Source organism: Trichosurus vulpecula, chromosome 3 (assembly GCF_011100635.1).
Source record: "Trichosurus vulpecula isolate mTriVul1 chromosome 3, mTriVul1.pri, whole genome shotgun sequence".
Lineage (NCBI taxonomy): Eukaryota > Metazoa > Chordata > Mammalia > Diprotodontia > Phalangeridae > Trichosurus > Trichosurus vulpecula.
Genome location: NC_050575.1, coordinates 183,867,534 through 183,883,817, shown reverse-complemented (window position 1 = coordinate 183,883,817; position 16,284 = coordinate 183,867,534). Strand labels below are relative to the sequence as shown.

The window sequence follows — 16,284 nt, the reverse complement described above, 5'->3', positions numbered from 1 at the left end:
AAGCAAAGAAGTGAGACCAGAGCTGTGAGAAACCCCTGTGGTCCTCCGGCACTTCAATGGAGAAAGCTGTGAGCCATGACCTACAGATCCAGTGGCTGTGGATAGGGTCAGACTGCAAAGAAAGTAGAAAGAGGAAATTGCAAAGAGTGTAGGAGAAATGGGAATTAGAGATGGCACCTTATTAGCCTTTCCATAGATGGAGACAAAGGAACATCTTACTTTTCTTGGGGTCCCGAAGCTTCAATGCCTCAGAAGAACATCCCCACCCCACCCCACCCCCGTTGGATAGACCAAATTACAGTTCACATAATGACTATCTGTAGTGGTTTAACCTTTTAACTATTTTTTAATGTCTCCCTATGCACTGACCAAGCTAAAATAAATCCATTTTTTAATAATAAGCAGGTAACGTTCACTCTTTGTCTGAAAAGATCATAATTTTTTTTTACTAGCTAATGTCAGCGTCAGTGATTGGATACTGTTAACATTCTCTGGGTAGTGCAGAATGAAATAAGTATGTTATAAATCCAGGAAACCTGGAGTCTCACTCCATCTCTCCCACTGTTATTTTATGATCTTAGACAATTTATACAACCTCTCTGTGCCTCAGTTTCCTCATTATGCTCAAATAAGCATATTGGATAATATTCTTCTTCCCAGTTCTTATTAACTTGTATTGAAGATCAAAGAAAGAAAAAAAAGTTCTTGGGAAAGTATGAATGAATCAAAAAGCAATTATTAAGTACTTCTAGCATGCCAGACAAATGGAATTTGGGAGGAGGATATGCTCAGTGGAATGGCAAGGAGATAGCTAAGAAATGGAGTGGTGGGTCTAGGTCCAGGCAAAATAAAGTGAGGGTTTCAATTAATCTAGAAATTTATCAGTATACCTTTGATTTTACTTTGGCTTTTGAATACTTGTTTGGGTGACTATCAATATTAGATAGTTTTCAACTTTAGCCATTGTTCTTATCCTCAGTAGCTCTGTTTAGGTAATGCTCTTCCCTATACACTTCTCATCACCCCTAACCCTTCCAGGAATCTTGATTGCCACATTTCCTATCTCTCCAGTTAATTAATCTCATTGCAAGAATAATTCATTAGGTGAGCTATAGTGGGGTTTTTTCCTGCTTCTCCACTAGTCACCTGACACCTGCCTCCAGAGAGTCCTCTTAAAAGGATAATTAGTATAACATGATGAGGAACTAGTGTGGGGTAGCATCCCAGAAAGCTGATAATGGGATCCCAGGAATCAGTGCTCCCACAAACCAGCAGGATCTGGCATGTGATGTGGCAAAATGCCAGATTAGCCTAAGGGTCACAGCCATGGAAAACATTGAGAGGTGTCTCATAGAAACAGTGTAATATGGTAGAAGGAACATGATGATCAGGGAGGCAGGACAGTTGAACTGTAAGAGCAGGAAAGCAGCAGTCTCTAATAACCGTAATGAAGGCATTCGCCTCTCTCCCACTGAGAGGCTGGTTACCTGGTTATGTGGGCAGCATAAAAAAAAAAACATTTTCAGGGAAAACTAAGGCCTGACTAGTATAAAATAGCACTTACAATATGAGTGTGGTGTTGTGTGTGTTGCAAAGTAGGGAAGAGCCAGAGACCCCAGTAAGACATTGTTGGGGTAGAATAGCTTGGCTCTAGGGAGCCATTATACCCGGGTGGTTTCCAGCATGTATCTGTGTTTGTGTTTCCCTGTGCCATGTGAATTCCAGAGAAAAATCTCATGGACTGGGCTCTGAAGTGAGGTGCTCAAAGTCTTGGACACAGAGAACATCCTCCGATAATGATGATTGTATGTTATGAAGGCATTAACAGCTGTGTCTGTGACAATACCTTCTGAGCCCTGACCTATTTTTTCACATGTGCTTACATAGAGAAGGATAATTGTTGGAGAGCCTCATTGGGATCCATGAAATATCAAAGGAATTAAAGGAACCCTTAATGTTTTAGTGGACCCCATACAAATGATTTATAGGAGAATATGGACAGAAGTTACATAGCCATGATTGAGTTGGAATTACATTGGACTGGAACCAGATGATTGGGTTACATTCTATGTCACTGGAAGGAAAGCCTTGTTGATGAACTCACAGATTTATTAAAGTATTGAGGCCTGAATCAAAGGTCATGGAATTCCTACAGCCAGTGCTCACAGTACTCTGGCATGCTGACCAAGGAGTAAGAAAACCTCAATTTTAATCCTGAATCTCCTACTAATTGGCTCAGTTACCTTATACAAGTCATTCCCCCTCTCTGGGATTCAGCTTCATCATCTGTAATTTGAGGAACATTAAGTAAATGTCTTCTAAGGGCCTTTGTAACAATAAGATTTAATTAATGATCCTCTACTAAGGCTAGACCAGCACACTTTGCCAACACCTCTTGTCTTTGAGTGAGATGTGTTCCAGAAGCAGGTCAATGGAAGAAAAAGGAGAGTAAATTGTCCTTCTCCACACTCAGTTACTTATCAATACAAGGGTATCTGAGAGACTTTGAGAACTGAGTCAGCTGTTCAGTTTGTGGGTGTCTAGCCTGGCACTTTTGAGAGTTCATTCAACCTAAGCAGTCCCCAGAACTAATTAGCTGATTAAGTAAGGACTTTGGGGTTCTACTTTGAAGGGGCAAGCAGTAGAAATCCCCCAAGCATCAAATGTGTTTCTTCCTCATCCTCAAGTGAACAATGGCCAACTGGGCATCCAGAGATGAAAGAAGAAACCCAAGTGACTATAAGCCACTTGGGAAATATAGTATAGTAAATAGAGCTCTGGATTTGGAGTCAGAGGAACTGGGTTTGTAGTCTGACCTTACCAATTACCTCCTATTTAACTTTGGGGAAATCACTTAACTTCTCTTTCCTCACATGGAAAATGAAAAAGGTCGGACTCTATGATTTCTAAGATCCCTTCTGATTTTAAATCTTATGATCTCTATGGTCTTCTCAGAACCCAGTATCCTTTTCTTTGGACAAGAAAAAGCTATACATGTAGTCTTAGTAAGGGAGCTAGATAGATTATTGGTCCATTATTCTTTTTCTGCCTCAGGATTTTTAGTCATTTGGTCCAAAGACCTCCTGACTGAAGCAAAATACACCATCGATTTCAGATGTCTCCTACTTCTATGAACACCGCAAACCAAATCAGCAACTACATCTTTCACTGAGCATCCTTATGTCTGTGGCCCTGTATGCTCAGTGTATTATCAATCAGAAAAGATCTATGTAGCATCTACTTTGTGCACTGTGATAAGCATTATGGACACAAAGCCAAATACAAAATAGTCCCTGCCTTTAAGGAGTTTATAAGCTACTGGAAAGATTACAGGATCTAAAATTTAGAGCTGTAAGTGATTTTAGGGGCCATTGAATCCACCCCTCAGTTTACAGATGAGGAAAATAAAACAGAGAAATTAAGTGACTTGCCCGATGTCACACAGTAGGTGTCTGATTTAAATGCTGCCCATATCAAAGGCAGCATGGTAGTTAGGGTGCTAGACTTGAAGTCTTTCTGTGGTCATCATAATGCAAATTGAATTAAAGGAGAGCACTGAGAGGAGATCAGGAAAGGCTTCATGGAGGCGGTGGTGCTTGAGCTGATCCTTGAAGGAAGTCAAGGATTCTGAGAGACATAATCAAGAAGGGAGATTCTAGGCCTTGGGGATGATGTATGTGAATGTACAAATTGGAGATTTTGGGAGATTAACTCATAGTCCAGTTATGAAATAAACACCAAAAAATAGGTAAGAGTTTAGGTAGGTGGAGAACCTTAAATGTCAGACTTGGACATCAGAAATTTATCCTGGGACCAATGCAATAGATGGAGGAGATGACTGGAAGGAGAGTGAACAAGACACAGCCCCTGATAGAGGATGAGGGAAAAGGAACAGTCATACAGAACAGTCTAGAGAACAACTAAGGGAGAAATTGTGTCATCCTGACTGTACACTCAGTAGAAGTTTAAAGAAGAATGTGATTGTTGTGGATCATAGCCATCCAGGGAAAATTTCCTGGAGAAAATAAGCTTTGAGCTAAGACTTCAAAGTTGGATTAAGTGTTGATAGAGTAGAAGAAAGAAGCCCTTTGGGATGGGGGTAGCATCATGATCAAAGGTGATGTGAAGGCAGAAATGTAACATAGTGGGAGAATGAGAATTGGAATGAGTGGTAATTAGACTAGTGATTAGGTGATTAGTTGCTTGGGAGAGAAATCAGGAAAACTTCTATGACTGGTTTGCTCATTGAACCCATCATGCACATTTTCAACCCTCTGTTTTTGCCTATAAGGACTTCTCCTTCATTCTTGCTTCTACCCACCTTTCCAAGTCCTCCCAGTCATCAAAGGCCTATATAAAGCCCATCTACTTCCACGTAGCTTTCTCTGACCCTCCACTCCGTGTCAATCAATCTATCCTCTGAACTTCTGTAGCACTCTGGAATGGAATAGACTAGATTAGAATAGCTGAACCTTATGCAGTGCTTTTAAAGTTTCCAGAGTGCCGTATGTATACAATCTCATTGCATCCTCAGAATAATCTTGTGAGGTGAGTATTGTTATCCCTGTTTTACAGGTGAATAAACTGAGGCTCTGAAAGTTTACGTTGTGCCACAAGAGAAACTGACTTCACATGATAGGTGGGCTTGGAGTCAGGAAAACTGGGAATTTCAATCCTGCTTCCAATGCCTCCTAGCTGCACAATCAAGGGCAAGTCCTTTAATCTCTCCGATTTTCATATTCCCCATCTGCAAAAAATAAATAAAAATGGGGGATAACAACAGCCATGCTAGGTTGTCATGTTGTTCCAATGAAATCATATATGCAAAGTTCTTAGCAAACTCTGAAGAGTTATGTCAGTTTCATCATTATTAAGTGACTACTTTCTCATAGTCATATAGCTAGTGAGTACTGAAGGCTGCATTCTCCTGACTTCAGACCCAGAGTTCTTTCTACTATACCACACAGTAGGACAGCTGGAAGATACCTGAAACAAAGCCCTGTACTCAATGCTGGAGACACAAAGATTACTCAGATCACATTTCCATGAAACGCACAATCTTATGGAAAGGAGAGAGTTGTACCCAAATAATTATGATGTTAAGTAGGATGCAATGAATGCAAATGCCATGAGAAATGTGAGGTAGAAGAAATCACCTTCACCTGGGGGATTCAGAAGAGGTTTCATGAAGGAGGGAGCACCTGAGATGAGCCTGAAAAGAAACAAAGGAGTCAGTCCCTAATAGATAAGTGGCAAAAAGATAAGAACAAACAATTTTCTAAGGATTCACAAACTTTCAACAGTTAGTGAGTCAACAAGCCTTTATTAACCACTTAAAATGTGCCAGGCACTAGTAAAGTTTGCTCTAAATTGCTCATAAAAGAAATGCTCATTAAAACAACTATTGCAGGGCAGCTAGGTGGTGCAGCGAGTAGAGCACCGGCCCTGGAGTCTGGAGGACCTGAGTTCAAATCTGGCCTTAGACACTTGACACATTTATTAGTGGTGTGACCTTGGGCAAGTCAATTAACCCCAATTGCCCTGCCTTCCCCCCTCCAAAAAAAACTATTGGGCTTCACTTTCAAAATAAGCCAGAATGGTAAACTATGTAGATAGACTAGTGTAGTGGTATATGCCTGTAATCTTTCTGTCAGGGAAGTTGAGGCTGGCGTATCTCTTGAGGTCCCAAGTTCTGAATGCATTGGCCTAAACTGGTCAAGTGTCTTCACTTAGTCTAGCAAGTACTTGGGAGTGGGAGGCCACCAGGCCCTCTAAAGGAGGGATGAACCAGCCCAGGTCAGAATGGAGTAGATTAAAGCTCCCAGGCCTTTCAGCGGTAGGATCAGGGCCACGAGTCACTGCTGCACTTCTAGCCTGGGCAAAATAAAGAGATCATGTCTCCCTTCAAAAAAGAAAATAGTATAGAATGGGACTGTAGGAAAACAGGTATACGAATATTTTTTTATCGGTGTTGCTATGAATCGGTCTACCCTTTATGGAAATTATGCAAGAAAAGTCACCATGGTCATTAATATAAGTTGACCCAGAGATACCATTACTGGGAATATACCCTAAGGAGGTCAAAGATAGAAAGGTTTTATATATACATATATGTATATGTCTGTATGTATACACATATGTATATACACATAGATAAAAATAATGATAGCTAGCATTTATATAGCACTTTAAGGTTTGCAAAGCACTTTACAAATATTAATTCATTTGATCCTCATAACAATCTCGAGACACAGATGCTGTTATTATCCCCACTTAACAGATTTGGAAATCTAAGTGGAGAAAGGTTAAGTGACTTGCCTAAGGTCTCACAGCTAGGAAGTGTCCAAGAATAGATTTGAACTCAGGTCTTCCTGACTTCAGGTTGAGTGCTCTGTCCACTGTGCTTACCTGGCTGCCTTTTAAAGCTACAGAGAAGCATTTTTTGTAATAGCAAAAAAAACATAGAAATTAAATGTGTGCCCAACTGGGGACTAGTTGAACAAATTGTGGTATATGAATGTAAATGTTATTGTACCATAAGAAAAAAACCAAATGTGAGTAATTTAAAGAAAAATAGGAAGACTTGTTTGAATTGATTCAGAGTAATAACTACATGACTATAATAGTGCAAATAGAAAAATACTAGAATTTAGCCAAATACTGAGTAATTGTAGTGACCAATTTTGGCCCTTGAGAAGTGAAGAGGAAGGATCTCCCCCCTTTCAGTAGATAGAGGATTGTAGGTGTGTTGTATACACTGTCAGACAAGATTGCAGTGTTGATTGATTTTGCATATAGAAAGGGCTTATGTAAGGGTGAGGAAATATCAGAAACAATTTTTGTGAAAATGAAAGACAATGCTAAAATTTAGTTTTTTTAAGGCAGTAAGGCAGGAAGGAAGGCAGGCAGGCAAGAAGGAAGGAAAGAAGGGAGAAAGAGAGGAAGAAAGAAAGGGAGGTAGGAAGGAAGGAAAGAAGAAAGGAAGGAAGGGAAGGAGGGAGGGAGGGGAGGAGGGGGGAAGAAGGGAGAGAGGGAGGCAAGAAGGGAGGGAGGGAGGAAGAGAAGAAGGAAGGAAGGAAGAGAGGGACGGAAGAAGGGAGAGGAGGAGGGAGGGAAGAAGGAAGAAAAAAGGAAGGACTTTAACAGATGGAGATTGTGAGGATAAGTTCATTCAGGGAATAGTAAATATCATGAAAGCACATTGTAAAGAAAGAAAATGATGAATCCTCTAGTCTGATCTGAGCACAAAGCATATGAAGAGTAAAAAGCAGGTCTCTCCCCAGAGACACTAAGATCTTTGAGGTCAGAAACCATGGCTCTGCTGTGCACAGATTTCTCTCCCCAGTGCCTAGCTCGGGGCTCTATGAGCCCAGACATTTGTTGACGTTGATAATGTAGCAAGTTCGTAGGGGTTAGAGAGTTAAAATGGTTGGAAAGTGCCTTGCTCCTGTAACTCCTTGGAGGATCCAGGTCTATGTCTCTGACACAGGAATATTATCCACTGAGAGATATTTCGAAAGCAGGGGAGAGTCCTGCCCTTTGACAGAACCAACCTGGAGTTATTCTTTTATCAAATCCCAAATTTCTCTTTGAAAAACTGATTTTGGAGAAGGAAGGGCAAGGAAAAGTGTATTGGTATGCAGGTGCTTTTATTTAGAAGACACCTTAGTTCTTTAGAGCTACAGAAAAATCCACCTCTTTGGTCCATTATAAGCTCAGGTTCAGGCTTGACCAGACTCATTTTTCAACCGTTAGTCTGGAAAAGATATTTGGAAAAAGCTAGATCTTTTGAGCTGAAATGGAAATTCAGTCCTAATGGACTCCCAGTGAGGGTTAGAAGGAGAGAAGAAGTAAGAATTCTTCAATGCCTAATAAAATGCATTCATTCCATCGAGGTTTATTTGCTTTTTAAAAAATCACACCTGTGCCTGAATGCTAACTGCTCCTTCAGGATGAAGTTTTCAAACAGAAATTGTACTTGGCTCTTTGCACCTGCAAAGGAAAGGGGGCAGGTTGATATTTGGGAGTTGGGTTGGGTTTGGTGGTTTTTTGTTTGTTTGGGGTTCTAGTTCCTTTTACATTTCTGACCAGGAATGGTTTTGGACTGACTTAAATACCAAAGAAGACATTTCTCTTAGAGAATTCCCAGGACACTGACTATAGATTTTCTACTTAACTTTGCTGATTTTCCCCCCAAATCAGCTAAGTTGTTGAGACTTTTCCAAAGAGATTACAGATTCAGAGCTCCATGGTATTCACCACTCGGTCTCCAGACTTTTTGTTACTCTAGCCTGGTCTGTGATATACCTAGGTGTGCACTTCTCTCTGAGCATACTGTGCCGAGCTTCCTTCATACCCTGATCTTACTCACTGCAGCTAATCAAATGAGGATAATATTTGTAAAGAGTTAGCATAGTGCCTGGCACATAGTAGGCACTATATAAATGCATATTCCTTTCTCTTCCCATCTCCACAAACGAATGAGAGTGTCCTTCATAAAGGAAGAGTAAATAGGGAGAGGCTTAGTGAGAACCTTCAGGCTTCTAGGCCAAACTCTGCATGAACAAGAAATACCTTTACTGAGCCCCATTCTGTGGAATATTTTTCTTTGTAAAAGCTCAACACTAGGAAACAAAACGAGCTGTACTGATTGGATTTCCCCCTCCCCCTTTTTTTCTAGAAAGTTCAGCAATACACAGTCATCGTTCAGGCCACAGATATGGAAGGAAACCTTAACTACGGCCTCTCAAACACCGCGACAGCCATCATTACAGTGACAGATGTGAATGACAACCCACCCGAATTCACCACGAGCACTGTAAGTACCAATCCATCAGCGCAGTGATGCATGGATGAGCCCTGTGTTTGTTATTCATGGACGTTGGATATGGCTTGTCTCTGTTTCCCTGTTTGGCAGATAGAAGGGACTTGATAGATAACAGTATAACAAAGACTTGGAGCAAGAAAGGAGAATGATTCATGAACCAGCAAAACTCTAGGGCCACCAGTACCTCTGCAGTGTGGAGGGGAGTAGGAGGTTGTGCTGAGGAGACAATCTGATTGGGGCAAGGCAGATCGGATGGTTTGCTAGGATTGGTAGTCAACCTAGTGGCATTTGTCACACATGAAGGATAGCTGGAGACTCGAGTTGTTCCTGGGATAGAGTGGCTTGGATACTATTTCAGAAGCACAAATAGTTTGAGTGGCGATGTTTGCTTTGCTGGAGCAATGAGGATCTCACACACAATGTTTATCAACTGTACATGGGAGTTCTGTGTTTGTGCTGGGTGTATGAGTACATAGGACAGACTGGGGGTAACTTTGAGCAGTGGGATTTTATACACATATCCTGAGGAAGAGAGTAGCCTCTCCAGGGATAGTCCTCTAATGGCTGGCTGGCCGGTCAAGAAAGACTGCAGAAGACAGATGCCTACTCTCTGGTTTCTTTAACCTTCAGAGTCGGCTGCCCCTTGATCAGACAGACCATGTTTTCACTTGTTTCTCTGCCTCCTACCCTGACCTCTTGCCTGAGACCCGGGGTCAGACTATGGGAAAAGAAAACTTCATATAGAAGATGTCATGCATAGAAGCCTTTATAATCCACTAGTGATATAAATATTATCATATCATATTTAGAAGCTCTGGAAAGTAGGAAAGGTAGGGGCAGAGGAGAAAGAAGAGATAGAATGGTCTTGAATATTCAGCAAAGTCTCTGACCCATGGCCATAGTTAATGGAGAGTTAGCTACATCAAGGAACATCAAGGCAAAAGTGCATAAGGATACAGGGTAATAATCAGTCAGTCAATAAACATTAAGTGCCTACTGTGTGTCCACCACAGTGCTAATTATTTCTGTGTGGACTACAAGAAGCCTGAATATCTACATCCTATTTGCTACCTGTATGACCTTAGGAAAATCACTCAGGTTTTCTCAGTTTCAATTTCCCTTCTGTAAAAGTAGGAGTGTGACCTAAAGGTACTCCAACATCTAACATTCTCTGGGCCTATGACTGAAATCTCTATGGAGAGTAAGTCAGAGTTTTGGATTAAAGGGCACAAAGCTCTCTTAGATCAGAGATTGAGAACTTAGCTCACAAGCAATTTATTAACTTACAAGCACTTTATTAAGTGCTTACTATGTGTGGTTCTTTGAATCCAAACTTCGAAAAACAAACCCCCTTAATAAAAGGATTTGTTCTGTAAAACTTGGACTCAGTCAAAAGGCCACACTTGAGGACATAGAAGGCCACATGTGGCCTCAAGACCACAGGTTCCCCACCTCTGGCAGCTAGACACTGGAGATACAAAAATGAAACAGCCCTTTCCCATAAGGGGCTTACATTCTACAAGGAGTCCTTGTCCAGTCTTGTCATTTTACGGTTGGGGAAATTGAGTCTCAGAGAAGTTAAATCCTAGATTTTGAGCTAGAAGGAGGCCATCCAGGTCTAACACCTCATTTTATAGATGAGGAAAAGAGTCCTAGAGAGCTGCTGCAGTTTGCCCGGTGTCACAGGGGCACAAAATGACGGGAGTTTGGTGTGAAGCCAGGTCTTCTGACTCTTTTCACTACACATAGGATTAACCCAAGGTCACATGGCTCCTAACTGGCAGACCCAGGATTCAAAGCAACGTTCTCTGATTCAAGAGTCAAGGACCCATCCATTTCAACAAGTATTGCTTAAGCGTCTTCCATGTATGAGTGCTTGTGCTAGGCACTGCCAGGGAGACAAAAAGGGACCAGAGAATCATATGCTTAGAGCTTGAAGAGATCTTAGAGGACAGCTACTCTGACATCCTCCTGATGGATGAAGCTGGTGGAGGTCAAGAGCTCATGTCAGTTATAATGGAAGGGGAAGAAAAGGAGGAGATTTGAATTTATCTTCTGAGTTCAAATCTGGTCTCAGACACTTACTAATTATGTGACCCTGGACAAGTCATTTTACCTTATTTGCCTCAGTTTCCTCATCTGTAAAATAAGCTGAAGAAGGAAATGGCAAACCACTCCAATATCTTTGCCAAGAAAACCTCAAATGGAGTCATGAAAAGTCAAACATGGCTGAAACAACTGAACAACAACAAAATTAGTCATGGTGGTAGTAGTGGTGGTGGAGCTGGTGGTAGTAGTAGTAGTAGTGGTAGTAGTGGTGGTGGTGATGGTGGTGGTGGTGATAGTATACATCTCAATAGTGTACATAGTACTTTCCCCTTGACAGCGCTGTGAATCAGGTAGTACTCTATTATTATCGCCATTTCATAGATGAAGAGACTGAGGTTCTGAGAGGTAAGAAGAGTTACCCAAGGTCATATAATGTTCTTCCTCCTCAACTCTTCCTCCTGGTTTCCCTGACTTCCTTCAAGTCCCAACTAAAATCTGATCTTCTACAAGAAGCCTTTCTCTGCTCCTCTTAATTCTAGTGCCTTCTCTCTGTTATTTCCTATGTATCCCATAGGTAGTTTGTATGTATGCGTTTGTTTTTTGTCCCCCCCCAATAAATTGTGAGATCCTTAAGGGTAGGGACTGTCTTTTGCCTCTTTCTGTATCTCCTGTCCTTAGCACACAATAGGTGCTTAATAGATGTTTACTGACTAACTAGTAAACATATGAGCTGGGGCTTGACCTCAGGTTTCTAAATCCAAGTTCAGGTATGGTTTTTCTTTTCTTTTTTTGTTACTCCACACTTGCTTGGAACTTTAATCTCTATTTCTTGAGGGGAAAGGGCTTTCCCAAACAAAAACGTTAGGTTCTTCATGTGATGTATGGAAAATATGTCCTAGATAGAACCCAAAAGCTGTGTATGACTTACTGTATTGGGCAGGTATACCATTGAAGTCTCAGGTGTGGACCTGTAACTGGATGCCTTGTGACAACCACCATCTTCTGTTAGCATTTGAATGAAAAACGGATGCCATCTAGTGGGGAAATGGTGGATCATCCAGTTGTGGAGCCCTGAGATTCCAAACCCTGGCAAAACAGTGGCAGCCTTGTCCATGTTGGCCCCAGCACCTGAGGCTTTCGAGAGTGGGAGGAGGAGAGGCGGATGGGGACCGATCTTTTACATAAGGCTTGCTCAGAGAAGCTTATCAGTCTGAGCTTGCGTCAGACCCAAGAAAGTGGAATCAGCCGAAGAATCAAGTTAAATGGTTTGGAAAATGCTGATCTTCCCCCACTTGAAGACCTGTTTTTTATTTGCTTTTCTTCTAATGGGGAAAAAGCAGGAAAAGGCAAGCTAGGTTGACTCTTTGGAGCTGAGATCCCTGAGGGCATAAATTAAATGGTGGGGGATTTACCGGACTATTATCCTGAGGCCTTCTGGAAAGTGACCCCTCTAATTTATTCCAGGGGGCAACAGAATTTCATCTCAGGCAGGTACAAAAATCCCATCTGGGCCGTTTCCCCATGACTGGCACAGGTAAAAAGTTTCCGCTTGTTAATTCACTTTAAATAATGAGACAGAGCTGAACAAGATTTCTGCACTTTCTACTTCTTGGCCTCCTTGGGGCCTGAAATGCATTTTTATGCCCTGGGAAATGGCCCAGAAAAAAAATAAAAAAACAAACTGGCACTGCACTGAAACTCATTGAGTTTTTGAGGTTAAAATGTGATGATTCAAGAACAAATGCCACTGCATGGAATCAAAACATGTCATCTGCATTCAAAAATCCACATTTCAGATACAAAAGCAAAACAGAGCCATTCAGCTCATTGTAAAAAGGGGCTACCCTTGGAAAGTTGCCAGGACAGCAAGAGAGGAAATGAGGATTTTCTTCCCTGGTGAAGCACACCAGCTCATCCCCTTCAGGGGTTCTTAATTCCTTGTCATTCAGAGGGAGAGTTCTTTGGGCTTCCTGTAGAGAGCCCCTCTCCCCTCCCATCCCCAACTCTTGGGCCTTGCTGACTTTTCTTGATTCTACTGACAAGCTTCTCACCCCCAAGGAGAATGTTCTAGCCCAGCAGGAAGTAAGAAGGGAAGATTAGAGCAGGCCAGAGAGGATGGGAGATTGTCATTGGTAAGGAAGAAATGGATTTGCTTCTCCCTCTGAGATGACAGGCCTGTCTCTAGGGCAACAATGGCTTCTCAGTCACTTTAGCGATCACACCCAAGCCCGGGTCTTACCATGTATGTTTTCATCAGTTTGGTTTTGGCAGGGGAAGACTTAAGGATGGAGGCTAAAGGAGAAATTAAAAAGGATAAAATCAGAAAGAGATCCTGAGAAATACTAAGCCTGAGCAAGAAATTTAGGAGGCAAGATAGTGATGGATGCTTCTGACTCCCGCAGTTTCGCTTTTTTTCAAATAAAGTTTTATTGATCTACTTTGTTTCTGTAACATCTATTATTTCTCAATATGTCACTGTCCCCCTCCCTCTCTGAGAAAACTGATTTTTATAATAAAAGTATAAAAAGGGAAGGGGGGAGTACAACAGAATTAATAAACATATTCCAAAAAGTCTGACATATGTAATGTTTCTGAAGGTTCTTTTTCAATTTAATTCAATAAACATTTATTAAGTGCCTACTATGTGCCAGGTACTGTGCTAAGTGCTGACAATACAAAAAAGAAGGACAATCTTTACCCTCAAGGAGTTTACAATCTAATGGAAGAAGACAATATGTAAAAGGAAGCTGAAAAAGGGGGGACCTGCTGAAGTTAAAACCAAGCAGAACTCCTGATAGAAAATGCACACTCACCTGGAAAGATCTGTTGTTGTTTGTCCTTTGTTCTCAAAGAGGACCAAGACATCAGGAAGGTGATGTCATGACTTCCAAGGGAACTGGATTTAAGCGAGGCAGGGCAGTGCAGAGATACCATCCTCATTCTCTCCCCCTAAGCACTCTAAAAAGAAAGGCTTTGTTGCTCTACTCTCCAGCCCTCCAATCAGAGGGGAGAGGCCTTGAATATCAAAAGCTGAGTCAATGAGCATGATGATGAGATTTCATGTGATCAGCTTATCCAAGCTCATCTTGGAGTTGAAACTGAGCAGAACCATTGATGGAAAAGTGGAAAATTTGTATTTTTTCTTTGGGATGACAAGATTTTGCAGCATTCAGTCTTAATCACTTTGTTGCTACTAATTTTCCGTTTATGTAATTGTAGCCATTATGTTTATTATTTTCCAGATTCTGTCTACTTCACTTTGTATCAATTCACATAAGTCCTCCCATGCTTCTCTGTATTCATCATATTCATAATTTCTTACAGTGTAGTAATATTGCATTGAATTCATATACTGGAACTTGTTTGACTATTCCCCACTCTATGGGTATTCACTTTGTTTCTAGTTCTCTTATCACTACCAAAAAAATGCCTAGCATTACTTCTTGGTGAGACTTCATTGGAATCACCAATTTCAGAACTCAGTAGTTGGTGCCATAAGATTAATCAACTGCTCTGGAATCAGGAAGACCTGTGTTCAAATCTTGCCTCAGATGCTTACTAGCTTTGTGACCCTGAGCAAATTACTTAACTTCTGTCTGCCTCAGTTTCCTCAGTTGTTAAATGGAGATCATAATGGCACCTACCTCACAATATTGTCATCAGGACCAAGTGAGATAATATTTGTAAAATACTTAGCACAGTACATAGGCATTTAATAAATGCTTACTCCCTCTCCTTCCTTCCCCCATCTGTAATGTGAGGTGAATAATTTCTTCCCTAAAATAATGCTTGAAATGATCCCGTTACTTATGGGTGGGGAGGACCTGATAAGCAAATTAAAGTGGCCAAAATGATGGGGAAAATCACTGCTTTGCTGAGTGGATGCATAGATATAATGAAGGGAAAGATAGGAGGGATAGATGGATCACATTTTGGAGAACAGACAAATCAGTGTTTATTTTTGTTCCTACTGAAGAATAAGCACCTGATAGACTGCTGTCAATCTTATTTAATGTGGGAGGACAGGGACTATACTGCAATGTCCTGAATACACATTTACTTTATTAAATGGGTAACACTGAATATTATTAATTTCCCATTGAAAATATTAGGATGATTTGGAGTCATAGGAGTAGGACTTTGTGACTTATTACCTGTGTGATTCAATTCAATTAAGCAAATACGTACTGAACACCTACTATCTGCCAGGCACTGTACTAGGTATTGAGAATACAAAGAAAAAAAAAATGAAGAGTCTCTGATCTGATGGAGTTCACATTCTACTAGAGAGGATGGAAAGGCAATAAAACATGCATAAGTAAATACAAAGTAGAAATAGAGTGATGGTCATTTTAAGAGAGAATGCTAAAAAGGTGGAGAACAGGGAATCAGGAAAGGGAGGACATGGCATCTGAGCTATGCTTTGAAGAAAGCTAAATGGGCATGGAATACTGTACCTGCTTTCTGTGTTGATTAGTTTTACAGAACTGCATTTTTCCCTTCTTTTTTATTCTTTGTGATAAAGGATAGCTATCTGAGAAGGGGGAGGAAATAGTTGAAAATTAATATAATATAATATATATGCATATATTATTTTTTACCAAAAAAATGAAACAAGCTAGAGATTCTAAGAAGCAAAGGTGAATAAGGATTCAATTCCAGCTATAATGTACATCAGAGGCTAGATATAAATCAGACATGCCAGACTGACCCCACTATTGCTTATGAAAAACTCAAGCCTCACTGGCTCCACTATTGCTCCTGGAAGTGAGCCACTCTGGGCTGTCCCAGCATAAGAAACAGCCCTAGCGTAGGAAGGTTGGGGACAGGGGGAATGTGTGAGAAGCTGGCTTCCTTGCTGTCCTAGTAGAGGACATGAGTTATATGAGGAATAATTAATTGGTTGGTTTGATTGGAAGGGAGAGTATGTAAAGTAAGGTGATAAGAAATAGGACTAGAAGTCTACGTAGTTGCCAGGAAGGTTTTAAATGCCAAGCTAAAGATTTTGTATTTTATCCTGGGAAGAAATAGGGAGCCATTGAAGACTGAAGGGGAGGGTGGTATGATTAGTAGTATCACTTTGGCAGCTATATAGAGACAGGATTGGAGAAGGAAGAGACGAGAGGCAGAAGAGACTGAAGCAAGTCACTTAAGTTCTCTTGTCTCAGTTTCCTAATTGCTAAAATAATGGTATTGAATGTGATTATTTCTTAAGTGCCTTCTAGCTCTAGAGCCTATGCTCCCATCACATAGTAAAGTCACTCAAAACACTTATAGAGGTTAAAATTTGTTTTCCTCTCCCAAGAAGATATGGTGGCATATCCATACATAGTAACAAGCTTCATATGACATTCCATCTCCCACCTCCATACTCTTACACAGTGGTGTACCATGGCTTCTGGAATTGA

The 16,284-nt window shown here is 41.0% G+C and overlaps 1 protein-coding gene across 1 annotated transcript in view; it reads left to right on the top strand.

Moving 5' to 3' along the window:
- Positions 1-16,284, top strand: part of CDH4 (cadherin 4) — a 255,626-nt gene that overhangs the window by 154,254 nt on the left and 85,088 nt on the right. The window contains exon 5 of the mRNA XM_036749894.1: positions 8,681-8,818. Coding sequence (XP_036605789.1) covers positions 8,681-8,818 — 138 coding nt within the window. The remainder of the gene's footprint in view (positions 1-8,680; positions 8,819-16,284) is intronic.